General features: G+C 42.0%; 4 protein-coding genes across 8 annotated transcripts in view; 3 read left to right on the top strand and 1 right to left on the bottom strand.

Moving 5' to 3' along the window:
* The first annotated feature begins 1,945 nt into the window (after positions 1–1,945).
* LOC131348729 (diamine acetyltransferase 1-like) lies at positions 1,946–8,245 on the top strand. Its single transcript, XM_058383895.1, has 6 exons — positions 1,946–2,221; positions 2,447–2,498; positions 3,315–3,398; positions 4,250–4,351; positions 5,598–5,638; positions 7,839–8,245. Exons 1-6 carry the CDS (start codon positions 2,156–2,158, stop codon positions 8,007–8,009), a joined length of 516 nt encoding a protein of 171 aa, XP_058239878.1. The 5' UTR covers positions 1,946–2,155; the 3' UTR covers positions 8,010–8,245.
* Positions 8,246–11,517: 3,272 nt separating this feature from the next.
* On the top strand, positions 11,518–13,828 carry LOC131348744 (diamine acetyltransferase 1-like). The gene is made up of 6 exons (XM_058383919.1): positions 11,518–11,786; positions 12,021–12,072; positions 12,477–12,560; positions 12,982–13,083; positions 13,262–13,302; positions 13,511–13,828. The coding sequence occupies exons 1-6, from the start codon at positions 11,721–11,723 to the stop codon at positions 13,673–13,675; spliced, it is 510 nt and encodes a 169-aa protein (XP_058239902.1). The 5' UTR covers positions 11,518–11,720; the 3' UTR covers positions 13,676–13,828.
* A 1,586-nt stretch (positions 13,829–15,414) lies between these two features.
* apooa (apolipoprotein O, a) lies at positions 15,415–24,457 on the bottom strand. 3 transcript variants are annotated; one of them, XM_058382451.1, is made up of 9 exons: positions 24,351–24,457; positions 23,379–23,471; positions 23,166–23,285; positions 17,800–17,832; positions 17,147–17,201; positions 16,968–17,063; positions 16,720–16,811; positions 15,725–15,820; positions 15,415–15,653 (listed from the first exon to the last, which is right to left on the bottom strand). In XM_058382451.1, the coding sequence occupies exons 1-9, from the start codon at positions 24,423–24,425 to the stop codon at positions 15,606–15,608; spliced, it is 708 nt and encodes a 235-aa protein (XP_058238434.1). In that variant the 5' UTR covers positions 24,426–24,457; the 3' UTR covers positions 15,415–15,605. The 3 variants fall into 3 exon arrangements, with proteins under 3 accessions (XP_058238434.1, XP_058238436.1, XP_058238435.1); XM_058382453.1 differs by having other exon boundaries at positions 24,309–24,357; XM_058382452.1 differs by lacking the exon at positions 17,800–17,832 and having other exon boundaries at positions 24,351–24,456.
* A 1,233-nt stretch (positions 24,458–25,690) lies between these two features.
* The window catches only part of lg28hxorf58 (linkage group 28 CXorf58 homolog), a 5,167-nt gene continuing 3,357 nt past the window's right edge, over positions 25,691–27,500 (top strand). For 2 of the 3 annotated variants that reach the window (XM_058383679.1, XM_058383680.1), the window contains exons 1-4: positions 25,691–25,793; positions 26,250–26,388; positions 26,491–26,585; positions 27,484–27,500. The exon at positions 27,484–27,500 is cut by the window's right edge and continues 89 nt beyond it. In XM_058383679.1, coding sequence (XP_058239662.1) covers positions 25,711–25,793; positions 26,250–26,388; positions 26,491–26,585; positions 27,484–27,500 — 334 coding nt within the window. In that variant the 5' untranslated portion in view covers positions 25,691–25,710. The remainder of the gene's footprint in view (positions 25,794–26,249; positions 26,389–26,490; positions 26,586–27,483) is intronic. The other variant, XM_058383681.1, reaches the window with a different exon arrangement.

Consider the following 27,500-nt stretch of genomic DNA (forward strand, 5'->3'; position numbering starts at 1 on the left):
CTTTATTTTGTTTGTTTATTTATTTATTCTTAAGCATACTAAATATTAACTCTTTTCTGTTTGCGTTTTTGGCGTGATTAGCGTGTGGGCGGAGTCTGTGTTTTAGAGGCTTGATTGACATGCGAAATGGACATTCGGGCAACTAATTATTCAAATAATTTCCTCAATATCATTACTATATAATAACAGTTTAATAACTTACCCACGCGTATGCACTATTTTAATGTGATTTATTTTAATGTGATTATTTATTTTTTATTTTATTGAAGTTACACCTGTTACACGATGTTATTTAGCCACTAGAGGGAGCTACAACCAAGCATTTTATCATCAACCCAGTTTCATGTTCTCTCTATTTCCTCCTTGTACCTGTACATTTATTTTTTAAATATTCAGCTTCACTAAAGTAAAAATAAATACATACATGAAGAAGGAGCACACGTGAGTGGGAAACAGTGTTGATGGTCAGTGCAGAGCCACACATTCAGCAGCTTCACTCTGAAACCTGAGGGTCACTTCAGCATGAGGAATCCTGAGTTCTGATGAATAAAACAGAGCATGAGTGTGGAACAGACGCAGTAATAATGAGAGTAATCAGGAGAAAGAGGCTCAAAAACAATGAGGTAATACATGACATAATATCACAGTGTTAGAGTAGGGTGTATACATGACTTTATTACAGGAAAAACAAGAACATCTCTTTACTCATCTTCTCATTTAATCAGCATTGAATCTCTGGAGTAAAGGATACGCTACTCACATTAACACTAACATCACTGCTAAAGCTGAACACACACACACACACACATACAACACTCTTATTCTGTTAATAAACAGCTCAAACATCAATAACTGCAACAGAATTGTGTGTGTGTGTGTGTGTGAGTGACTATGTGTGTGTGTGTGTGTGTGTGTACAGAAGTGTTTCTGTCATCTCAGGTCTTTGAGTTAGCTTAAGGCCTTTTGTAGGTTTGTGTCTGAAACTAACTGTAACCTTTAGTGTTCTGGTCAGAGGAGGAACCGCTGACCTCTTCAGGTTTATTGTTTCATCTACAGCAGCAGTGTAAATATAAAGATGTCCTCAGGTGACCGTCTCAGCTGTAGTGTACAATAACATCCACTTATTTACCAACAAACTTCATAAAGATGGAGCTAAAGGGGAAGAGCATGAGGAGCTGAAGGTGAAGAGGATGAGGAGCTAAAGAGAGGATGAGGAGCTGAAGGAATAGAGGATGAGGAAAGATGAACAGGATCAGGACACAGGAATTTATTTTAAAGTTCTCAGACATTAAATCAAATATTCCTTTCCCCAGTCTGCTCTCAGGACGGTGTGAGCTTTATGATAATGATCTGCTGTTGTTCCATAAAGAGATGAATATAGACGTGATACAGCTGGACTGTGTTTAACGTCGTGTTTGTGTAACGCAGCTCGTGCTAAAGGTCGCTGGTCACGTGACGCTGTTTCAGCTGTGGAAACAGGACAAGCACGAGCTGTGAATTTCCAAAACAGGGCGAGGAAAAACACCGAACATTCTGGAAAACATGGAAAATATAACCTTGATATTTCTACTGCAACTTCACTAAGAACCACAATAAAGTATTTAAATAAAAACGATTTAAGGTGGATTTTAAATCAAATCCACCTTAAAAAATAAAAGAGTTGGTGTTTAGTTTCCAAATAAAAGTAAAGACATAAAATGATGATATGACTGAGGTGATGCAATTCTACAGAATATTTATATACTCATCTCTCTTCGGTGCTTTATTTCACAGAGCAGTTGTCGAGGAGAATCTGGACAGCGCTGGACATGTCATTGTGTTTCAGTCTCTAAATTATTCTTAGTCTAATAAAGATATTAAAGTTTACACATTAATAGATTATGCAATATTTCATGTATAAACACACACACACACCACCCCTCCCACTTCCCTAACGCATAAATGCAGCGCGCGCGCCTCGCCACTCTCCGTCCCGTGCAGATGCGCGCGCAGTAACTCGTTTGTCAATTCTCATCAGTTCCGTCAGAACCGAACCGGTCCGGACTCGGCGGTGAGGGTTAATCGGCCCCCCGGGGGAGCGGATGAAGAAACACATTTTGCTCATTTTCACATACCGAGGACTCCTCAGCAAAGGAAAGAAGAATAAAAAGAGAAAATGGCCAATTTCGTGTTACGGAAAGCCGAGCGCGAGGACGTGGCCGATATACTGCGACTCATAAAGGTACCGAGTAGCCACTGCATCACTAACTATAACTAAATGTGTGTGTGTGTGTGTGTGTGTGTGTGATCTTAAGCTTTGAAGGTCCATCAGTGATGTTTAATATCTAAATATTTCAAAGTATTCACTTTTATATTCACATGTGACTGATAGTATTGACACAGCAGAAGGAATAAAATGTAGACATTCCTTCTTTCATTTCTTTTATAAACTCTTTTCCTGTTCTAGGAACTTGCCAAGTATGAGGAGATGGAGGAACAGGTCATTCTGACTGAGAAAGGTAGGTGAAGGAAAGCAAGTGGAGTCTGTAATAAACAAACCTCACTGAAAATGTGTGTTGTGTTTTACATTAGTGTTTATTCAACCGAGGCACCTTCAAAGATTTACCCTTTAACTGGTCACACATCAGAAATTCCCAAATGTTTTGGACACATGTCTCCCGAGCCCTGACCACTTCACATTCTAATAATTTCCAGATCGATCTGAAGATGTTGTTGTGTATAAGTGTGTAACAGAACGACTGAAATCCAAAGGAATATTTCAGATCTGGAAAGGGAAGTGTGTTATTGTTTTGGGAAATGATCCGCTCTGGATGTGTGGTGGAATTCAGGGTGAAGGAGAAGAATCTGGTTTGTTTTAGACACGTGATGTGTGTGTGTGTACACAGAAGCAGCAGTGATGTGAGTGGCATTGTTTACACACTCATCTGTGTACTTTGTGTACACTTGGAGGATTACATGTAATATTAACTGGACGGTGTGTCAGAGTCTGGACATCTCTGTCCATCAGGTTTTCCGGAGCGAACTGTACACTGTCCAGTTCAACACACTGCTGACCTCCACGTCTCTCTAAAACCTGCCTGCTGTCGTCGTGATTACTGTCATGAGCTTCGTCTCTAATCTAAAACTCTGATCTCATATTCCAAAGTATTTAGTAATCTAGAAAGTCTAGATGGTTGTAACAGAAACCCAGTTAGTGTTAGTGATGCTCTAGAATAGAGTGTGATTTGAGACACAGCCGCTCCCATTATCTCTCGCGGTTTAAACAGATAACCTGTTAGTGTATGGTCACTGTGATGTTTCTGTGTGTTCTGTAGATTTGTTGGAGGATGGTTTCGGGGATCATCCTTTCTATCAGTGCGTCGTGGCTGAAGTGCCGAGAGAGCAGCAGAGTGCTGAAGGTAGGACACATGACCTCCTGTTTCTCACCCACGCTCCTGAACTCAGCCCCCCCCCCAACACCATGCTCAGTGGAATGATCCGTTACTATGGAAACATGAAGCACTTTTTAAACCCTAATCAGAATTCTGTATATTATCATTATCCTAATATTCACAGGATATGTAGATGGAATGTAGTTTCTTTGCAGATAACAGACACAGTGACAGACACTTCAGTAACTGTATCACTAACATTCATTTTCCATTCTCTTTATTTAAATTGTTCTTTAAGATGTTCAGTGTTTTTGTTTTTTGTTTTTTTCACACAGCCTACACTTTGTGTAAGGGCAGAAATGAAGCCTATGTCTATATCACATACTTTGGAAAGTTTTTGTCACACAGTAAACATGTCCACTGTCTTTACTTCATGTGTAAAATCCAAATATAAAACCTCTCCACTCTGTAATTTATGTCTTCAGGTTACAGTCTCTAGCTTCGCCTTGTACACCGTGTGTTTGGTGTACTTGCGTGGGCGGGGAGGTAACTGAAAGATCAGTTACAGTAGTGTAACATACACATTAACACACAGGTAAGAATTAAAAAAACACACGTGACTTACACCACCTTACATAACACCAACATCTGCCCCGAGACTAACCCCAGGGCATCCTAACACCATGTCACTGATTGATCTGGGTGATGAATGGGTGGCGCGGTGCAGAACCTGATCCCTAACAGTGACCCAGATGATTCCTAAAGCTTTAAATCACAAACAGACACATCAGTAAAACTTTACAGCGTGTGTAATATGGTTAAAGGTCACTTTGTGTGGTTTTGTGTGTGTGTTTGAGTGTAACGTTTTCTCCCATCAGGCCACACGGTGGTCGGTTTCGCCATGTACTACTTCACCTACGACCCCTGGATCGGGAAGCTGCTCTACCTGGAGGACTTTTACGTCATGAAGGAGTTCAGAGGTAGGAAGATTAGATGTGATTTAGACCGAACAATCCGCCGTCACATCACCTCGTCATCAACACTCTCCTCGGAATAAAGGACACACACTTTTACATTTTACACACTCAGAGAAAACTGAACTTCACCTGTCCTGTGTTGGCATCGAACCTGCAGCTTGTGTACACCTGTGTGTAGCTTTTACCTGGAGGAAGATGCAAGTGTTAAGTGAACGTTTACACTACACGTCATTCTGTAGCGTGTTATTCTTTAGCGTGTTATTCTTTAGCGTATTATTCTTTAGCGTGTTATTCTGTAGCATGTGAATCAACTAAACTCACAGTATCGACTTAACACGGTGTCCTGGAAACATCACACCTTCCTCAGACTGCTACACGCTTTCAGCAGAACACTGACCTCACACAGACTGACCCGGTCCAATAACAGGGATGTGCTAGCTTAGTGGTTAAGGTGTTGGGCTACTGATCAGAAGGTTGTGAGTTTGAATTAACCCTCGATTGCCAAATGCCAGAAATGTAAATAAAGGCTCTGATCCGATCCACCACATGAGATCAGAATCCATCTGATAAATAAAAACAGTTCTGTTGAAGACTGCAGGAAAATCTTCAGAAGTTAAAATATCTTGAATATAAACATCATCGAACAGCTGACAAGATTATTAAACCTATTTCTAGAAATATTTTACTACTTTTAAGCTTTAAATGTTCATGTTCTATCAGCAGATTTGTGCTCATTGTAATTGTTAGCTTTAATTTATTGAAAGAAGCAAAATAATCTGCCAATAAAACAAGAAACCCTGAAGCTTGAAATCTGTCTATAGAAATTAATTGAATATTTTTTTTTGATTAATTATATTTTTGATTTGGTTCTTTTGTGATTTTTAATTAAAAATGAGTAGATAATTAAAACTTTATTCAATTAGATAATAGATTTGAGATTTTAATAATAGATAGAATTTTTTAGATTTTTAACTTGTATATTTATATTAATAGTTTTTAAAGAGAGATTTTTCCGCTCGGCTCTGGACAGTAGTCGTTAATGTCCAGTAAACCGGGAGAGGAAACCGGGTCCTTGGTCTCTGATGATGTTTTTTCCTCCTGGTTTGTTGATTTGTGCAGTGGGAGTGTGTTCATGATGACCTGCTGTGAGTGTGTGAGAGAGTTGGTGGTGACGTGGTGGTTGTTTTGCGCTGGTTGTGTGTCCATCCTGTTAATGTATTGAAGAAGATCTCTGTGTTTTTCTCCACAGGATTTGGAATCGGATCAGAAATCCTGAAGTACCTGAGCCGTGTGAGTATCTGCAGCTCGGCGCTGATCTGTCTCCAGGCTGGAGTTAATGTTCTAACTGTTTACAGCTTCGTCTGTCTAAAGGTTAACTGATAAGATAAAGGTCTGGATTGCTGGATTAGAGACAGAGATTAGAGTGAATTATTGATGAAGTTAATCTTTCATCAGATCTATAAAAGTCTGTGTTCTCTCTTCTGAGTGCTGAAGCCGCTCTGGTGGACCTCAGAGGTTCTGCTCAGAGCAGATGGTCTGTGGTCCAGTTTAAACTCAGCTCAGTGTTTAATTCGTACAGAAATGTTAAATAAAGCTGGAGGTATCTAATATTTCTCATGATGAGAGAGGCTTAAAAATGAAATGAGCAGCATCTCAATCCACTGCTGCAGCAACAACCGCCTCAGATAGCTTAACTAGCTGAACTGCACACTAGCTGAGGGTTAAGACCTCCATCATTCACCTCCATCATTAACCTCCATCATTCACCTCCATCATTCACCTCCATCATTCACCTCCATCATTAACCTCCTTCATTCACCTCCATCATTCACCTCCATCATTCACCTCCTTCATTAACCTCCATCAATTACCTCCTTCATTAACCTCCATCATTAACCTCCTTCATTCACCTCCATCATTCACCTCCATCATTAACCTCCATCATTCACCTCCATCATTAACCTCCATCATTCACCTCCATCATTCACCTCCATCATTCACCTCCATCATTAACCTCCTTCATTAACCTCCATCATTCACCTCCATCATTAACCTCCTTCATTAACCTCCATCATTCACCTCCTTCATTCACCTCCTTCATTAACCTCCATCATTCACCTCCTTCATTCACCTCCTTCATTCACCTCCATCATTCACCTCCTTCATTAACCTCTATCATTCACCTCCATCATTAACCTCCATCATTCACCTCCATCATTAACCTCCTTCATTAACCTCCATCATTCACCTCCATCATTAACCTCTATCATTCACCTCCATCATTAACCTCCATCATTAACCTCCTTCATTAACCTCCATCAATTACCTCCTTCATTCACCTCCATCAATTACCTCCATCATTAACCTCCATCATTCACCTCCATCATTAACCTCCTTCATTAACCTCCATCATTAACCTCCTTCATTCACCTCCATCATTCACCTCCTTCATTAACCTCCATCATTAACCTCCATCATTCACCTCCATCAATTACCTCCTTCATTAACCTCCATCATTCACCTCCATCATTAACCTCCATCATTCACCTCCTTCATTCACCTCCATCATTCACCTCCTTCATTAACCTCCATCATTCACCTCCATCATTCACCTCCATCATTCACCTCCATCAATTACCTCCTTCATTAACCTCCATCATTCACCTCCATCATTAACCTCCATCATTCACCTCCATCATTCACCTCCTTCATTAACCTCCATCATTCACCTCCATCATTAACCTCCATCATTCACCTCCATCAATTACCTCCTTCATTAACCTCCATCATTCACCTCCATCATTAACCTCCATCATTCACCTCCATCATTAACCTCCATCATTCACCTCCATCATTAACCTCCATCATTCACCTCCATCAATTACCTCCTTCATTAACCTCCATCATTCACCTCCATCATTAACCTCCATCATTCACCTCCATCATTAACCTCCATCATTAACCTCCATCATTAACCTCCATCATTAACCTCCATCATTAACCTCCTTCATTCACCTCCATCATTCACCTCCATCATTAACCTCCATCATTCACCTCCATCATTCACCTCCATCATTAACCTCTATCATTCACCTCCATCATTAACCTCCATCATTCACCTCCATCATTCACCTCCATCATTCACCTCCATCAATTACCTCCTTCATTCACCTCCATCATTCACCTCCTTCATTCACCTCCATCATTAACCTCCTTCATTCACCTCCTTCATTCACCTCCATCATTAACCTCCATCATTCACCTCCATCATTCACCTCCATCATTCACCTCCATCAATTACCTCCTTCATTCACCTCCATCATTCACCTCCATCATTAACCTCCTTCATTAACCTCCTTCATTCACCTCCTTCATTAACCTCCATCATTAACCTCCATCATTCACCTCCATCATTAACCTCCTTCATTAACCTCCTTCATTAACCTCCTTCATTCACCTCCTTCATTCACCTCCATTGTTTCTCTTCCAGATGGCAGTAAAGTGTCGCTGCAGTAGTTTGCACTTCATCGTCGCTGAGTGGAACAAACCATCCATTGAGTTTTATAAGCGTCGCGGCGCCAGTGATCTCTCGCTGGAGGAGGGCTGGAGGCTGTTCAAGATCGACAAGCAGAACCTGATCAAGATGATGTCTGAGGAGTGACACGGGGAAGAGAAGACGTTTTATATTCATTTGACTCACACAATGAAAGACAGAAAATTCAGCTTCAGTGTTTACGGAATTAAATCTACAGTGTAATGATGATGATGAAGAGGATGAAGATGATGCTCTACATCTATTCTAAGAGTGTGTCTTGTATTAATATTGTTTTTTGTACTTTTTATATAATTCACATTATGATGTCACAGATGATGTAATAAACACACATTTCAGATTCAGATTGGGTGAGAGGTGTTGTGATGTCTGATTTCACTCCTTCACTGGATCTCTGGGGTATGTGGAAGCCTGCAGCAGAGATGGTTTCTTCTGATAAACATCCAGACAGAAGCAGCTCTGTCAGAACTCAGAACCGTCTAATCCCTCAAAGATCTGGACAGTGTCCAGAAGGAAGCTTTAATTCTCCATTCAGGAGGTGTGACTGAGTGGTTTTCATGTGTCCACTGGTTTACTCAATGGTTTACTCAATGGACACATCATGAACATGTTTTTTTCTTTAAAAACACGCACAAAAAACGTTAGAGTGGGAAACTGCAGTAACATCACTCAACATGCGGAAAAAAACACAAACATCAGAAATCATCTCATTAATCAATTATGTGTTTATCTCTGTAGAAAAACACTTTTTAAAGCTTATAAAAATCGTTTTGCTGCAGTACAGTAACTCTCATTGTTCGGTATGGTGTCCGGTGACTGAGGTTTTAAACAAAATACAATTTTAAACTGAACAATCACGAGCTGCCACCTAGCGCTGATCCTCACACTGAGAGACTCTATAGCAGAAAGGTTAGAGGTGTACTGCAGATACACACACACACACACACACACACACACACACGCCTATACTGAACGTTAGTGTAGAGATTAGAGTTAGAGGTAAGTTCACCCACTGGCACAGATTTCAGTTTTTGAACATGGAAGAAGAAATAAAATCAGATAAACACACTTCCCTGAAATAACATACAATGTGTGTGTGTGTGTCAAGCATCACAGGTGTTATTCCTGCAGCTTGTAGTTAGTCACAGCCGCAGAGAAACACTTCACACACAGAGTGATGTTCATCCTGCTCCACTGTCAACCTTCCAGCTCATTCAGGAGACATGAGACCTACAACAGTTTCACACAAACACACATTCCTCTGAGGAACACAGCCAGAATAATTAACATAAACACACACACACTCACACCACAAACAGAGATGATGATGATGATGATCTAGAATAATCAAAACAAGATATAAACGCGGTCCTTATCTCAAAATACTTTGAACACACACACACACTCACACACACACACACACACACAAAGGTTTCTGCTCTCAGGTGATGGTCAGATATGCAGCAGAGTTTTGAGGATCTTTTCTCCTGCAGCTAATTTATATACAGTAAAGGTCAGTATAAGGTCAGTTTATGAGCTTACTTTAAACGCCTCATTTCATTTATTTCCTTTAATTCATTCACAAGCATTCAACAGAATTAAGAGAACATCTTAGTCCTAGCCTTAATCTTTATTTTTCTCTAACAAACTCAAAACTCCATCTGTCTAACTGCGCATGTCAGATTCACAGAGCACGGGTTCGGCAAGCGCGCGCTCCTGTCTGCTCTTCACGCGCACATACGGGGAACACATGCGCCACCTGGAGTACAGTCATGCGCAGTACAGGTTCCTACCTCTGTCCACAGGTGAAAAGAGGCACAGAATTAACCCTCGACATGCTGGGAGTGAAAACCAGAAGTCATCCCCACCGGAAATTAGCTTCAAAATGGTGTCCAAGAAAATCCCAGTGGAAACCATTACCATAAAAGTCATTAAAGTCATCAAATACTCAGCGTTTCATTTGCACTTCTTTATCTGTAATTCATTTGATATATTTGACTACAGAAAACTGAAGGATTTAAAAACAGTTTAGCTTTAAATCTGAAGCTGTGTCAGTGTTTATGGGGGAATGTAGATGTGAGGATGCTCACTGAAGATCAAGTTGTAACTAATGATCAGTTAACAAATTCTGATTCTTCTTCAGTGGTGGAAAGTTGACTTTACTGCTTAAAAACAACTCGATGCTGCTGAAGAAACATTAGATAAAACTTTATATGGCACCTGCTCTCCATGTGAACACCCCTGCTCCTGGAAGAGCCCAGAATCTGTTAGATTCTGTTAGTATCTGTATCTGTTAGTTTGTTAGATAAACAAACTTCAGGAAGAATTAAGAGCTCGTAAAGGAGCTGGGAAGCACGGTGAAGGCAGTTTCATCATCAGGGACTGGAACACTGGTCAGGTCTCAGGGTGAGATTTACACATTAAAATACAGGACAGAAACCTGTTCCGGTGTGAGACTGGGGGGCGGAGCTTCACTTAATAACAGGACATTGACCTTCAGCTACACTGCTAAGGTTTAAACCCATGAACCTGAATGTAGAAGAATAACCCCAATCAAACACCAATAAATGTTTTTCTAAATTCATCCTTTAATCTGTACTGTCTTACTGTGTGTGTGTGTGTGTGTGTGTCCTGAGGCCTGAAGGACAAATTAAATGTAGTGTGTAAAGCTCTCTGTCAGTGAGTCGCTTCATCAGCAGGATATTTCTCGTACCAGCACAAACCCGCAGCTGGAGTCCACCAGGGCCACGGGATCTGTACAGTGATGACGTCGAAGCTCAACTAGGACGTGTGATCTGTAGGAGACTCACACAAAAATGATGCTGCTCTTCTGAAAGCCAGAGTCTTCAAACACTAGAGTGATTATCAGTGTTTAGAGAGCGTGATGATCCTCAGAGTCTCAGAACACGAGCATAGACGGCGTTACTGCCTGATGAAGCAGGAGGTTGTTGTTGAGTTGCTGTGGGTTAGAGCAATAAAAGCCTCAGGGACGAGCCAGTGTGTCTTGTTCCTTACACACTAAATTACAGCTCAGTTTTAATGAAATGAACATCACCCCTTACTAATAACAGAGCTAGAAAAAAAACTTGCTCTGGATCTTTACAGGTTCTCCATGTAAAACCTGAAGCCTTTCTGTGGAGAAAACTAACAAAGAACCCCCACAGGGTCCTGACTGGAATAGTTATTATTATTTTATTTGTATTTCTATTATTATTATTAAATACAGGCAGTTCTGACGTCAATCTTAACATTATAGGGTTCAACTATATATTTACTTTTTAAATCTAGAGCTAACATGTAAACAGCAGTTTGTATTTTATATTTTTAAACCTCAATTTCCGGAAACGTCCATCTGTTACGTGGTTTTCAGTTGTTCTTCAACCGGAGGGAACTGGCCAGAGCTGAGACGGTGACTCATGGGCTCGAGCCCAATCCACCACATCCTCCACAGCTAGGGGCCCTACATAGTGCACCAACACAATAACTTCTGCTGGCTTTGTGGTGAACTGCGTGTCTAAAAATCACACATTTGAGACTGAACTACTGAGTCATGTGGAAATAACTGAATCTCTCTGTCTCTCTCTCTTCCCCTCCTGTCTGTCTCTCTGGATGACGTCATGGCGGGATATTAATAGAGGTCAGGAGGCTGAAGCCCACCAGAGCGCTTTCACAGCGACTGCAGGTTCCATGTAATCCCTTAAACACGGGGACTAAGTGTGTGCAGGGGGTCTGCCCTTAGGACCGAATGAAGAAACGAATCTTGCTTTTCTTCGCATACAGAGGACAAGTGAGAAAAGGGAAAAAGAGCAAAAGGAGAAAATGGCCAACTTTATATTACGGAAAGCTGAACCCAAGGATGTCTCAGACATTCTCCGTCTCATAAAGGTAAAAAATCTATCTATCTATCTATCTATCTATCTATCTATCTATCTATCTATCTATCTATCTATCTATCTATCTATCTATAGCTGTCTAGCTATCTAATAAGAATAATAATTCACACAGATTAAATGTCTGCCTGTTTGTTTGTTTTTTGTTGTTGTTGTTGTTGTTTTTATTTGCCGATTTATTCCTTCTTCGTCTTCTCTAATGTCATTTCTCTTCTCATGATCATTTCAGGAACTTGCGAAGTTTGAGAAAATGGAAGAGCAGGTCGTTCTGACCGAAAAAGGTACAAACCGTTTCCTGTAAATAACCGCATGTCCCGCCTCCTGCTCTGATTGGCTAGCGGTTAATCCTCACAAAGCGTTCTGATTGGACAATATGAATCTGCGCCACGCTGTAATGTACAGACTGGGTGTGACACGTGACCTTCTAATCTATAGCAAATGTGTATATTGTTAGTGACAATAGAGGTGTGTGTGTGTGTACATTAACTCTAACTCTACACATCAACCCCGGTTGTATAGTCTGTCCACACACACACACACACACACACACACCTACCTACCTACCTACCTGTGGGGGTATGTGGCACATTGTTTATAGCACATCACACCTGTCCTTGCTCTAGACTGTATGATGATGTAGAAACTGCGGGGGATTAGTCATCTCAGGTTCTTGTTTGTGTTCTAGAGCTGCTGGAGGACGGTTTCGGAGAACATCCGTGCTACCACTGCATCATCGCTGAAGTGCCCAAGGACAAAGAAAGTGCCCAGGGCAAGTTACTGTAACACTCAACCTTCACCGAGAACAATTTACACAACAACAATCTTTACAGAGAACAAACAGTACACACAACTCATATAAAAGTGCAACACAAAGATTATAAAACAGCCTAAATAAATGTTTACATCATTCTTCAAGGTTGTGTCCCAAACGGCTCCCTACACTCCTTTTTAAATACTGACTAAATACAATCCAGGAGCTGTTTGGGGACTAAGACCCTCACTCTCCGTGTGGGGTTACTCTGGAGACTCTGTAGTTCACCATATGTCTTAAAGATGGGGGCTCAGGGATTCAGCCATTCACTCCATAGACTCATTATCTTTCTTTCTTTCTCTCTCTCTCTCTCTCTCTCTCTCACACTCACACACACTCATTCTCCGTACTGAAGCTGAGTTGTTTCTCTGGTGTTCAGGTCACACGGTGGTCGGTTTCGCCATGTACTACTTCACCTACGACCCCTGGATTGGGAAGCTGCTCTACCTGGAGGACTTTTACGTCATGGGGGAGTTCAGAGGTAGGAAGATTATAATTCTTAGCTGATCATCTACATTCAAACTGGAGACTCCTTTCTGTAAACGTGAAAGAAGCATCACAAAAACATTACAGAAAACACACAAGTCGGTCTCACGTCAGTGTACGTGATCTACATCCTTCTATTTGTTTAAAGATAAACATGTCTTGTGGTGTTTCAGGTTACGGCATCGGCTCTGAGATCCTGAAGCAGCTCAGTGAAGTGAGTGGAACACCTCAGCTCTAACACCTGCACTATGTATCAAACACTTTAAAGCAAAATAAGTCTGAAAAGTTCACATTTAATTTGTATCATTAATAAAAAACGCTAAACTGGAGGCTGTAAACATCCATTATCTGTTCACTGCATGGTCTTAATGAAGCTCCAGATGGTCATCCTGCTATAACTGACCTGTTCGTTTCTCTCCCAGATGGCAGTAAAGTGTCGCTGCAGCAGTTTGCAGTTCATCGTCGCCGAGTGGAACAAACCATCCATCGAGTTCTATAAACGCCGCGGTGCCAGTGATCTCTCTCTGGAGGAGGGATGGAGGCTGTTCGAGATCGACAAGCAGAACCTGATCAAGATGATCAAATAGACGAGACGAGAAATAAACATGAAGCTGCATGATAACTCTGAATGATGTCACGCTCCTCACCTTCATCAGTCTGATGTTGTGGCTCTTCTGCTTCAGTCAGAGCTTCACACATCAGAGTTTCTTACAATAAAATATTTACACATGATCCAAAAAGCTTCTTCTGTATTGTGTCATGAAATAGAGATTTAACTGGTTGTACTGGTGTCACACAAAACTGACCAGAATAAATGTTCGTATCATGGGGAAGGATCTTGGTGGTGGAAACTGAATCTTGGGATCAGATGAAAGACTCAGATGGTGAGGATCTCCTCAGAAGAACTCTATCAGAGCATATCTACATCAGAGCAGATTCATGTGGAAAAGATCAGTAATGAAGATGAGTGTCAGAAAAAACACTTAAAAACCTGTCTGATTAAAGATTAAATGATTAAAATCCATTAATAATAAAGATTCAGAACCGTTTCTGTGTCTTTACATGTACAGAGAAATAAAAGGTAGAATAATGATCTGTTCTCCTGCTCTGATAGAGACGTGCTCTGTTCTACATCAAACCACAACCTTCTAAACCCTCCAGAGCTCCACCTTCTGCACATCGTCCTCCATGTGCTGTGTGAGGCAGAGAGACCCGAGGCCATGCGAGAACCTTCCGGTCCCAGAACCCGGGTTGTCCACAGTAACTTGACCTTCATGTGGATGGATCTCTGTGGTGAAAAAGTGAATTCTTCTGCTTATTGTGGCACAAAGAAAAATACTCTGATTCTTCTGACACTCCGGTGTGAAGAAGTTCCTCAGCTACAGATTCTAGAGCTCATGATCAGGTTCAGAGTGGAGATCAATGTTCACTCTGAAAAACCTTTAGAACCTCATTAGTGATAATAAACTTATTAATTACATCACATTCCAGTTGAAAGCATTACAACAGGATGATGATAAGGCGAGCTGCACTGGGAGGTGTGTGTGTGTGTGTGTGTGTGCTGGAAAGGCTTCAAGAAGGTTTAGTGAGTTTCAGAGCCTCATGTGTTCTTTATTCTCATTAGTATAAAGGTTTACACTCCTGATGATCTGTTTGTAGAGTGAGATGTTTCAGCTCCTCCTCTGCGTCTGGGGTTTATAAATGGATGTGACAGATCTTCTCTCCGAGACATGTCCATCTGTCTGACCCTCAGGTGTGAACGCTGAAGATCTCAGAACACACACCTCTTCATAAATACTGTCTCTGTTCATAATAAACACTACTGAGAAGAGTTTCCCTAAACACCCTGCCCCAAACACTGCCCTGGAAAGATGCCCCCTGCCTCCCAAAACACTCACACACACACACACGGGTGTTTTGCAATGAACTCAGGTGTCTATTTTCCACAATTAACACAAACACACCTCGTCTCTCTCTCTCTCTCTCTCTCTCTCTCTCTCTCTCACACACACACAGTTTTTTATTGCTGAATATAAATGAACTGGTTAATTAGTTTAACGACTATGTTAATTAATATTTATAATTGTTTATTAAATGATTATTAATTATGTGTATAAGGTTTCTTCATGTTAACTGATGCAGTAACTAAATTACAGATAAAACCATGTTGTTGTTGTTTTTTCAGCTGTTCCCTGTTCGTGGTCACCACAGTGGATCATCTGGTCCAGATGTTTCCATGTAACAGAGGTTTTTATGTGGGATGAGATAAAGCGGTGATGTAAGTAATGAATATTAATGAACAGTCCAGAGATGAAGGCCATGGTCATCTCTCTCTCTCAAGTGTTTTTATTTGCATTTATACACAAATATACATTAAAATACCATTTCAGCAGGCTCCACCCACAATGTCAAGGCTAAAAGTGCTTTGACAGACCCCGCCTCTTCTGCTGTGATAGATGGTGAAGGGGTGTGGCTAGTGCAAAAGTGGAAGCTCTGTTATGATGCCATTTCCTGTAACTATTCTTTCGTCTCTCCATTAGTGGGTTTCTTCTCTGCCTTCATCACCTGTGGTGGAATTACACAAAGGTCAAAGGTCATGGTGCAAGAGGTAAAATGTAAACACACACACCACTCACTTTGTCTTCATGCTTCACTGCAGACTTTCCTGTGACGAGCTTCTCAATGGTGACATAAGCCTGAAGTGTGAAGTCATACACTGCATCTCCTGTACTCTGTTCACACACACACACACACACACACACACAAATCATGAATTTTTCACTGATCATTTTTCTCTAATCATTAAATCAGCACTTTTAGAAACCATGAGCTGAGAGTTTTGGGCTGTGTCCCAAACGCAGGTCTCCTCCCTTCCCCTGCTCACTTCACGCAGAGTGTGTGTGTGATGTGTAGTGATAAATCAGAGTGTGATGTGTAGTGATAAATCAGAGTGTGTGTGTGATGTGTAGTGATAAATCAGAGTGTGTGTGTGATGTGTAGTGATAAATCAGTGTGTGTGTGATGTGTAGTGATAAATCAGTGTGTGTCAGTCAGCAGATGGAAGTCGAGCAGCATGAGAACAGGAAGTGAGATGAAAAGTGCTGAATAAACATCATCTTGTCACACAGTAACACCAGATCTCCTCGGATCTTATCAGGTTCCTCCTGGAGTGTAAGCAGAGACCTGAGTGTGTTCCTCACTCACTGCTGACAAAACATTCTCCTCTACCTTTCTGTAGCTTTTTCTCAGCTCACAAAGACTGCACTCTGTACTGATGCTGGTGCTAAAATATTGGCACCCCTCAGCCACACTGCCCAGCCTCAGCCTCAGCCTCAGCCTCAGCCTCAGCAGTGCACAGGTTTATTATTCTGTTTATGTGACTCTGACAGACAGAAAGTTCCAGATCCTCCTGTCAGTTTCCCCTGCAGTCAGGTGGAGCGAGGGATAATAAACACACACATACACACACACACACACAAACACACAGTCTCTCTCTCTCTAACACACACACACACTCTCTCTCTCACACACACACACTCTCTCTCTTGCTCTCTCTCTCTCACACACACACTCTTTCTCACACACAGACACACACACACACACACACTCTCTCTCTCTCTCTCACACACACCTTGGCAATAGTGGCTGCTTCTTGAGGGTAGTACATAGAAGCACCAACAGCCATCAAACCTGTTGGGTAAATCAACCTCTTCATCCTGGAGCCTGGATTCACACACACACATACATACGCACGCACACACACAGATCATCAGCTTGTAGTTTTATAAATGAATCAATCTACAATCACTTTAATGATTTAGAGTAAAAAGTAAGAGAGTAAGGTGTGTGTGTGTGTGTACGAGTATGTGGTCATGTCACCTCTCGCCAGGAAAAGGCCGAGTATTCCGGCAAATCCGATCACTCCAGCTCTGGGATAAAACTCCTTAGGAGGATTTCTCAGATACTCGTAACTGTCTGAGAGAGAAACAACATGACCCGCTTATTAGACAGACAAAGCCGTGTGTGTGTGTGTGTGTGTGTGAGTGAGAGAGAGAGACCTTGGCCAAACTGAACTGTTCTGTCCACTTTGGGCTTCACCACTCCGTAGGCTCCCTACAGTTCACACAGAAAACAACAGGAGATTACTCTCTTAGTCTCTGTGTGTGTGTGTGTGTGTGTGTGTGTGTGTGAACTGAAAGCATAAACACTTTGGTTCTGTTCTAAACACAATCTGGAGCTCTCATTAGAACAGAAATGAAGCAGATGTTCTCTGAGGAACCCTGACCAGATCCAGCCAGATGCTATGATTAGACCACAGACTCTGACCGATATTAAAAGGAAAAAGATAAGGGGTCATGGCTGATGTGAGTGAAAGTCTTTGCCCCGGTGCAGAAGCTTTATGACTCTGAGGTTAATGATCTGATTTTTATGACAGGTTATAACTGCTTTATGAGTTTAGTATCTTCTCAGGTGAAAGTGTTCCCTATAAAATATAATAAGTGTATTTAGGACATGCTGTAGAGGAGAGACGGTGGGCGTGGCTCAACCGAGCATGAGCCATTCAGCTGAGAGAGAGATTTAATATGCAAATGTATTACAGAGAGAGAGAGAGAGTGTGTGTGTGTGTGTGTGTGTGTATATGAGAGAGAGAGAGAGACAGAGAGAGAGAGAGAGAGAGAGAGAGAGAAAGTGTGTGTGTGTGTGTGTGTACCTGAACTGTCTCTTTAGCAGAATTAGTGTTGATCTGAGATGCGGTCATCACCCGTCAGAGTTCCATCACACATAAAGATTAAACAAAAGAGAATTATTCTCTAATCACTGAACCTCAGCATGATGAAGATCAGATTAACAGATCAGACTCCTGAACTACTGAAGTACTGAACAGAGAGCAGTACTGAACACAGACCAGTACTGAACAGAGAGCAGTACTGAACAGAGACCAGTACTGAACAGAGAGCAGTACTGAACAGAGACCAGTACTGAACAGAGAGCAGTACTGAACACAGACCAGTACTGAACAGAGAGCAGTACTGAACACAGACCAGTACTGAACAGAGAGCAGTACTGAACACAGACCAGTACTGAACAGAGAGCAGTATTGAACAGAGACCAGTACTGAACAGAGAGCAGTATTGAACAGAGAGCAGTATTGAACAGAGACCAGTACTGAACACAGACCAGTACTGAACACAGACCAGTACTGAACACAGACCAGTACTGAACAGAGAGCAGTACTGAACACAGACCAGTACTGAACAGAGACCAGTACTGAACAGAGACCAGTACTGAACAGAGAGCAGTACTGAACAGAAAGCAGTACTGAACACAGACCAGTACTGAACAGAAAGCAGTACTGAACACAGACCAGTATTGAACAGAGAGCAGTACTGAACACAGACCAGTACTGAACAGAAAGCAGTACTGAACACAGACCAGTATTGAACAGAGAGCAGTACTGAACAGAGAGCAGTACTCAACACAGACCAGTACTGAACAGAGAGCAGTACTGAACACAGACCAGTACTGAACAGAAAGCAGTACTGAACACAGACCAGTACTGAACAGAGAGCAGTACTGAACAGAGAGCAGTATTGAACAGAGAGCAGTACTGAACACAGACCAGTACTGAACAGAGAGCAGTACTGAACACAGACCAGTACTGAACAGAAAGCAGTACTGAACACAGACCAGTATTGAACAGAGAGCAGTACTGAACACAGACCAGTATTGAACAGAGAGCAGTACTGAACAGAGAGCAGTATTGAACAGAGAGCAGTACTGAACAGAGAGCAGTACTGAACAGAGAGCAGTATTGAACAGAGAGCAGTACTGAACACAGACCAGTACTGAACAGAGAGCAGTATTGAACACAGACCAGTACTGAACAGAGACCAGTACTGAACAGAAAGCAGTACTGAACACAGACCAGTACTGAACAGAGAGCAGTACTGAACACAGATCAGTACTGAACACAGACCAGTACTGAACAGAGAGCAGTACTGAACAGAGAGCAGTACTGAACAGAGAGCAGTACTGAACAGAGACCAGTACTGAACACAGACCAGTACTGAACAGAGAGCAGTACTGAACACAGACCAGTACTGAACAGAGAGCAGTACTGAACACAGACCAGTACTGAACAGAGAGCAGTACTGAACAGAGAGCAGTACTGAACACAGACCAGTACTGAACACAGACCAGTATTGAACAGAGAGCAGTACTGAACACAGACCAGTATTGAACAGAGAGCAGTACTGAACAGAGAGCAGTACTGAACAGAGAGCAGTATTGAACAGAGAGCAGTACTGAACACAGACCAGTACTGAACAGAGAGCAGTATTGAACACAGACCAGTACTGAACAGAGACCAGTACTGAACAGAAAGCAGTACTGAACACAGACCAGTACTGAACAGAGAGCAGTACTGAACACAGATCAGTACTGAACACAGACCAGTACTGAACAGAGAGCAGTACTGAACAGAGAGCAGTACTGAACACAGACCAGTACTGAACAGAGAGCAGTACTGAACACAGACCAGTACTGAACAGAGAGCAGTACTGAACACAGACCAGTACTGAACAGAGAGCAGTACTGAACAGAGAGCAGTACTGAACACAGACCAGTACTGAACAGAGAGCAGTACTGAACAGAGACCAGTACTGAACACAGACCAGTACTGAACAGAGAGCAGTATTGAACAGAGACCAGTACTGAACAGAGAGCAGTATTGAACAGAGACCAGTACTGAACAGAGAGCAGTATTGAACAGAGACCAGTACTGAACAGAGAGCAGTACTGAACAGAGACCAGTACTGAACAGAGAGCAGTACTGAACAGAGAGCAGTACTGAACACAGACCAGTACTGAACAGAAAGCAGTACTGAACACAGACCAGTACTGAACACAGACCAGTACTGAACAGAGAGCAGTACTGAACACAGACCAGTACTGAACAGAGACCAGTACTGAACAGAGACCAGTACTGAACACAGACCAGTACTGAACAGAGAGCAGTACTGAACAGAGACCAGTACTGAACAGAGAGCAGTACTGAACACAGACCAGTACTGAACAGAGAGCAGTACTGAACACAGACCAGTACTGAACAGAAAGCAGTACTGAACACAGACCAGTACTGAACAGAGAGCAGTACTGAACAGAGAGCAGTATTGAACAGAGAGCAGTACTGAACACAGACCAGTACTGAACAGAGAGCAGTACTGAACACAGACCAGTACTGAACAGAGAGCAGTACTGAACAGAGAGCAGTACTGAACAGAGAGCAGTATTGAACACAGACCAGTACTGAACAGAAAGCAGTACTGAACACAGACCAGTACTGAACAGAGAGCAGTATTGAACACAGACCAGTACTGAACACAGACCAGTACTGAACAGAAAGCAGTACTGAACACAGACCAGTACTGAACAGAAAGCAGTACTGAACACAGACCAGTACTGAACACAGACCAGTACTGAACACAGACCAGTATTGAACAGAAAGCAGTACTGAACAGAGAGCAGTACTGAACACAGACCAGTACTGAACACAGACCAGTACTGAACACAGACCAGTACTGAACAGAGAGCAGTACTGAACACAGACCAGTACTGAACAGAAAGCAGTACTGAACACAGACCAGTATTGAACAGAGAGCAGTACTGAACACAGACCAGTACTGAACAGAAAGCAGTACTGAACACAGACCAGTATTGAACAGAGAGCAGTACTGAACAGAGAGCAGTACTCAACACAGACCAGTACTGAACAGAGAGCAGTACTGAACACAGACCAGTACTGAACAGAAAGCAGTACTGAACACAGACCAGTACTGAACAGAGAGCAGTACTGAACAGAGAGCAGTATTGAACAGAGAGCAGTATTGAACAGAGAGCAGTACTGAACACAGACCAGTACTGAACAGAGAGCAGTACTGAACAGAGAGCAGTATTGAACAGAGAGCAGTACTGAACACAGACCAGTACTGAACAGAGAGCAGTACTGAACACAGACCAGTACTGAACAGAGAGCAGTACTGAACAGAGAGCAGTACTGAACAGAGAGCAGTATTGAACACAGACCAGTACTGAACAGAAAGCAGTACTGAACACAGACCAGTACTGAACAGAGAGCAGTACTGAACACAGACCAGTACTGAACACAGACCAGTACTGAACAGAAAGCAGTACTGAACAGAAAGCAGTACTGAACACAGACCAGTACTGAACAGAAAGCAGTACTGAACACAGACCAGTACTGAACACAGACCAGTATTGAACAGAAAGCAGTACTGAACACAGACCAGTACTGAACACAGACCAGTACTGAACACAGACCAGTACTGAACAGAGAGCAGTACTGAACACAGACCAGTACTGAACAGAGAGCAGTACTGAACACAGACCAGTACTGAACACAGACCAGTACTGAACAGAAAGCAGTACTGAACACAGACCAGTACTGAACAGAGAGCAGTACTGAACAGAGAGCAGTACTGAACAGAGAGCAGTACTGAACACAGACCAGTACTGAACAGAGAGCAGTACTAAACAGAGACCAGTCCAATCAGAGAGTACACAGTTTCATCATGAACTCCATGTAAATGTAAATCCATCAGTCAGCAGTTCAGTAACGAGGAGATTAAAGCCCTGTACTGGACGCACACGCACCCGGCCATCCACGTGACGTAAAAGAAAACGTGATTCATCAGACCAGGCCACCTTCTTCCATTGCTCCGTGGTCCAGTTCTGATGCTCACATGTCCAGTGTTGGCGCTTTTGGCGAGGCACAGGGGTCAGCATGGACACCGTGACCAGTCTGCGACAACAAACTGTGCTTCACTCTGTATTCTGACCATGACCCTGTCTCCGGTTCACCACTGTTCCTTCCTTGGACCACTTTTAGATAGACACTGACCACTGCAGACCGGGAACACCCCACAAGAGCTGCAGTTTTGGAGATGTTCTGATCCAGTGGTCTAGCATCACAATTTGGTCCTTTTGGTCAAACTCACTCAAATCCTTACACTTGTCCATTTTTCCTGCTTCTAACATCAACTTTGAGGATAAAATGTTCACTTGCTGCCTAATATATCCCACCCACTAACAGGGGTCATACATACTCAGTCTTATTCACTTCACCGGTCAGTGGTCAGAGTGGCTGACCGGTGTTTATTAATATTTCTCACTATTGTGACGGTTTCAGTATAAAGTTGTTGTAGGACAGATAGAGGACGGTTGTAGAGATTAGACAGAGAAATTAAAAGAGATTGCTTGTATATACAGACCTTTATCCCAAATCAGATTTTATTGCCTTTCTGCATTAGACAGATTTATTAATCAACAATATTCTTTTATTATGAAATGAGAGAATAGATTTGTTTATGAGATTACAGTTTGTTTGTTTGTTTGTCTGTTTGAGTGAGGTGGACAGTGGTGGTTTGAGTGGTTAAAGCTCTGGGTTTCTGATCTGAACATCAGGGTTTAAGCTCCAGCATTTCCACGCTGTCAGCACTGGGCCCCTGAGCAAGGCCCCTGACCCTCCCTGCTCCTGTATCATGTCTGACCCTGCGCTTCTTCCTCAGTTTTAAATGAGATTTTATTTCTATCATTAGATTAGTTTATGTTTTTAGATTGGATCGAGTGATCTGTGAGTCAGACAACACTGTCCAAGTCAAACACCTCACAACCACAGGGTGTATCACACACACACACACTCACACACACACACACTCACACACACTCACACACAAAATTTAATGTAAACACATTGTAGTGATGGAGATGTGACCTTTTTCTGTCACTGAGAACCAAAACAACACAACATCTCTTTCTCTGATCTTTTGCATGTAGACAGGGTATAGTTATAGTTTGTGTGTGGGTGTGGGTGTGTGGGTGTGTAAGATAAACTCTGGTAGAATTAGCACAAAGCTGCAGGTGAAGCCGTGCACAGCTGATGAGAGAGAGCATGACAGAGAGTTTCAGAGATAAAATGGTGAATTGATACAGATGATACACACACACACACCACTGTTTGGGTGGCTAGACGGAGTGTGTGTGTGTGTGTGTGTGTACCTGACACCATGTAACGTAAGGCTCAGTCATTTTCCTGAGTGTGGTCATGTTCTCCTCCATCCTTCCTTTCTCTGGCTCAACATAGTGGAATTTCTGCTGAGGGGTTGTGTACAGAGAGAGCTACACACACACACACACACACACACACACACACACACACATAAGAACCTGCATATCCTGCAGCACTGATTAGTTGATCAGGAGTTTTTTTACCTCGTCTATACTGATTTCCTCTCTGGGTTTTTCCGGAACTGATGAAGACGTCATGGCTGCCAGAACGGCGGAGAATCCTGCAGCGCCCCCAAACTGCCACACACACACACACACACACACACACACACAGAGAACAGAGGAGGAAAAAATACTTTTTTGATCATTATCAATGGAATATTAATGTTAAAAAATTTTGTAAATAGAAAGAAAAATGTAAACACTGTGTTAAACTTGTTCATTTCCCTTATATTATTTCAGAGCATTTTATTTTTCATTTTATCTTACACATTAATGACCTTCAGAGCTTTATTACAACTTTTTAATAAAGTTATTCTGCATTTTACACACCAGGTATTATAGTAACTTTAAATAAGAGCGCAATCGCTAAAGTATGAAGCAGTATGAGCGCCATCTGGTGGACAAACGATAGAACTGCAACGAATATAAATTGTGTCAAACGGTTTGAATTTGGATAAGTAAAATAGAGGAGTGTGTGTGTTTAAATCTTTAATTATTTGCCTTAAATATCCCGTCACATTAAATACTCAAGTTTTTCATTAAAACAGGAACCTCAATCGGAAAATTCTCCACTTTTAATATCAGATTTCACCGAGGTGTGAGACAAACGCGTCACGAGCTGCTTCTATAAAGACACCGGAATTACACACATCACTCAGAAAGTTAAGATTTAATTGGAGTTAAATAAATTTTATTCTAAAACTAAAGTGAAAGCAAAGCTCTTCCTCAAAACAGCTTAAACCTCCTTCGACTCGAGTCAGCTTTCAAAAAACCCACGAAGAAGAAATTTACCCTTCCTCCTTTACAGATTTATTAAACGCTCCATGAAGCTAAAACCAAACAGAATTCAGCGGCTCTAAAAACACGAGTGTTTAATACAGAGAGAGATTTAATAACGCAATAAAAACATACAGCAGCTGAAACCTTCACTGTCTAAAAGTTTACACTCCTCACCTTGTACATGTACTCACGCTTCCTCGCTGCAGTTCCGCTGTGACTGTGTGAGCGCACGAGCGCCTCGGTCTCCATCTGGCGGTCAAACCAGGAACTGCACCGAGTTCAGAGAAGTTTACAGTTCACGAGACAGCTGTTCAAAATAGTTGAAGATTGCCAGAACTAACCACAAGATGAGTCTTTAAAAAAAGCAAAATAAGCAAATAGAAAAGCTCATGAAATACGATCCAAATCTTTCAGCTATTTTTTAGACAATTAAATTTCTTTATTTCTCCGTATACTCTTTTTTTTTACTCTTTTTTCTCCTATCTTTTCACCTCTTTTTTACATTACTGCTTTGCTGAAGTTATTTTAATCAGGATTTAAACACAAAAATTAAAGTAAATCAGAAAACATGAACTGGTTGTTTTTTTCATATATGGAACGTATCCTAGCAACAGAGACGCGCACGAGCCAGTTCCGGAGGCGGGGTTATGGACGTCTCCCAGCGCTTTACCTTAACCAGGTGAACGAGTAAATACCCAGAAAACTGATTAACTCTAACAGATGATGGATTATGGGTGAGTTAATGTGCGTTAATGTCATTGTGATTCTGTTCTTTCACTCTTTAGTGAAAGTAAAGCAACTTAATGAAGACATCACTTACTAAATAAAATCATTTTTATTGTAATAAAATGGGCAAAAGTGAAATATTAAGAAGAAAAAAAATGTAAATATAAAAGACTTAATCTTCATGAAACAGTGCGCAAATCAATAACAACTCAGTTCTCTCGAACAAAGCGGAGAAAAGAAATAAATAAAACAAGCAATGGCGGCCGGTCAGTAGGTGGCGCTGTTGAGAAGAATCCTACTTTAACACCTTAAAAATAATTATATATTTTTATAACGAAATAAAATCATTTAGTCGTACTATTCCACTTTGTCATATTATCTTTTATTTAAAGTAAATAAATGTGTGTGTGTGTGTGTGTGTGTGTGTGTGTGTTGAGTATGTAGCTGAATAGCACCAGACCGAACCGTGTGTAACGTCATATATTTAGTTATGCAGAAATTATTAATATAGTTAAAATATCAATACTTTTTAGAAAATATCGATTCCAAATTTGAAGCTTCTGAGTATCGATGTTCACGCCCCTGATCAGTTAACGGACCGGTTCTGATTAATGTGGAAGCAAGCCAAATATCTATAGAGATGAAAGAATATCTTTACAAAATTCCCTTTCACAAGGAGTTCAGATGAAGAAATGAAAAAATCAAGGAGCAGATGACCCAATTTACAAATTCAGCAGAAGTCACGTGATGGGGGCGGAGCTTCCACTCTTTTCCGCTTTTCCAGCACTTCTTATTGAATTCATTGTCCATGCGGTCAGTGGAAAAGAGACTGGTCACTGGTCACTTTAACCAGAAGCTTATTGAGAAATTGAGAAGCCAGAAAGAAAGGAGGTATGTGATTAGGCAACTTTCCAGTGTGTGTGTGTGTGTGTGTGTGTGTGTGTTTAATGTTTACCTACACTACTTCATTACTGATAATTAACCCACACTGAACTCAAATTCACTGATTCATAGTGGATTTATTGCATGATTAATTGCTTTAACAGTAACATTTTCAGTATTTTTCTGAGCAGTAATGATACACAATCACCTGATATACAGCTGTTACACTCCTGCATTACTGACTGTTTCATATGAAGTTTGTCCCCCCCCAACCCCCCCAGAAATGTTTTAGCACTACTCTTCAGTGAAAACAAAGAATTTAAAATGGATCAGATGTACAGTATGAATGAAAGAGAAATCTGTGAAGGTGAAGGAGCCGAGCACACTGCTGCTCTGAGCTTCACTGAACATGAAGGAAGTCTGGGGCGTGAGCCAGACTGAAAACACTGTGTGGATGTTGTGCAGGTGTGAGGAGGACAGGTGTGAGGAGGACAGGTGTGAGGAGGACAGGTATGAGATTTGTGCTCGGAGGATTCAGGTGTGTTGGAGATCTCATCAGAACAGGAAGGTGTTTAAGCTGCTCGTGAACATCATGCGCTCAGCTGTAAGGCTTTATAACACTTTATTACACTTTATTACACTCACTCTTCACTACATGGACATCACAACATGGTGCCTGTGTGTGTGTGTGTGTGTGTTTGTGCAGGAAGACTGTTTGACTCCTGCAGTTCTTCGACAGTTCAGTCCTCGAGAAGCGAATCTGCTCAGAGACCCGAGTCTTCAGTGTAAAGTCAGAATCAGGTCACACACACACACACACACTCACACACACACACACACACACACACACACACACACTCACACACACACACACACACACACACACACACACTCACACACACACACACACACACTCACACACACTCACACACACACACACACACTCACACACACACTCACACACACACACTCACACACACACACACTCACACACACACACACACACACACACACACTCACACACACACACACACACACTCACACACACACACACACACACACTCACACACACTCACACACACACTCACACACACACACTCACACACACACACACACACTCACACACACACACTCACACACACTCACACACACACACACACACACACTCACACACACACTCACACTCACACACACACACACACACACACACACTCACACACACACACTCACACACACACACTCACACACACACACACTCACACACACTCACACACACACACACACTCACACACACACACACACACACTCACACACACACACACACACTCACACACACTCACACACACACACACACACTCACACACACACTCACACACACACTCACACACACACACACACACACTCACACACACTCACACACACACACTCACACACACACTCACACACTCACACACACACACACTCACACACACACACACACTCACACACACACTCACACACACACACACACACTCACACACACACACTCACACACACACACACTCACACACACAGACACACACACACACTCACACACACACACACACACTCACACACACACACACACTCACACACACACACACACACACACAGGCACTATTTTGCACTGCTCTCAGCCAATCAGCAGTGGTGTTTATTGTGTGTTTGTTCTGTTGTTTAGGTTTTCAGGGCCTCAGT

The sequence above is a fragment of the Hemibagrus wyckioides genome, linkage group LG28 (genome assembly GCF_019097595.1).
Source record: "Hemibagrus wyckioides isolate EC202008001 linkage group LG28, SWU_Hwy_1.0, whole genome shotgun sequence".
In the NCBI taxonomy this organism is placed as follows: domain Eukaryota; kingdom Metazoa; phylum Chordata; class Actinopteri; order Siluriformes; family Bagridae; genus Hemibagrus; species Hemibagrus wyckioides.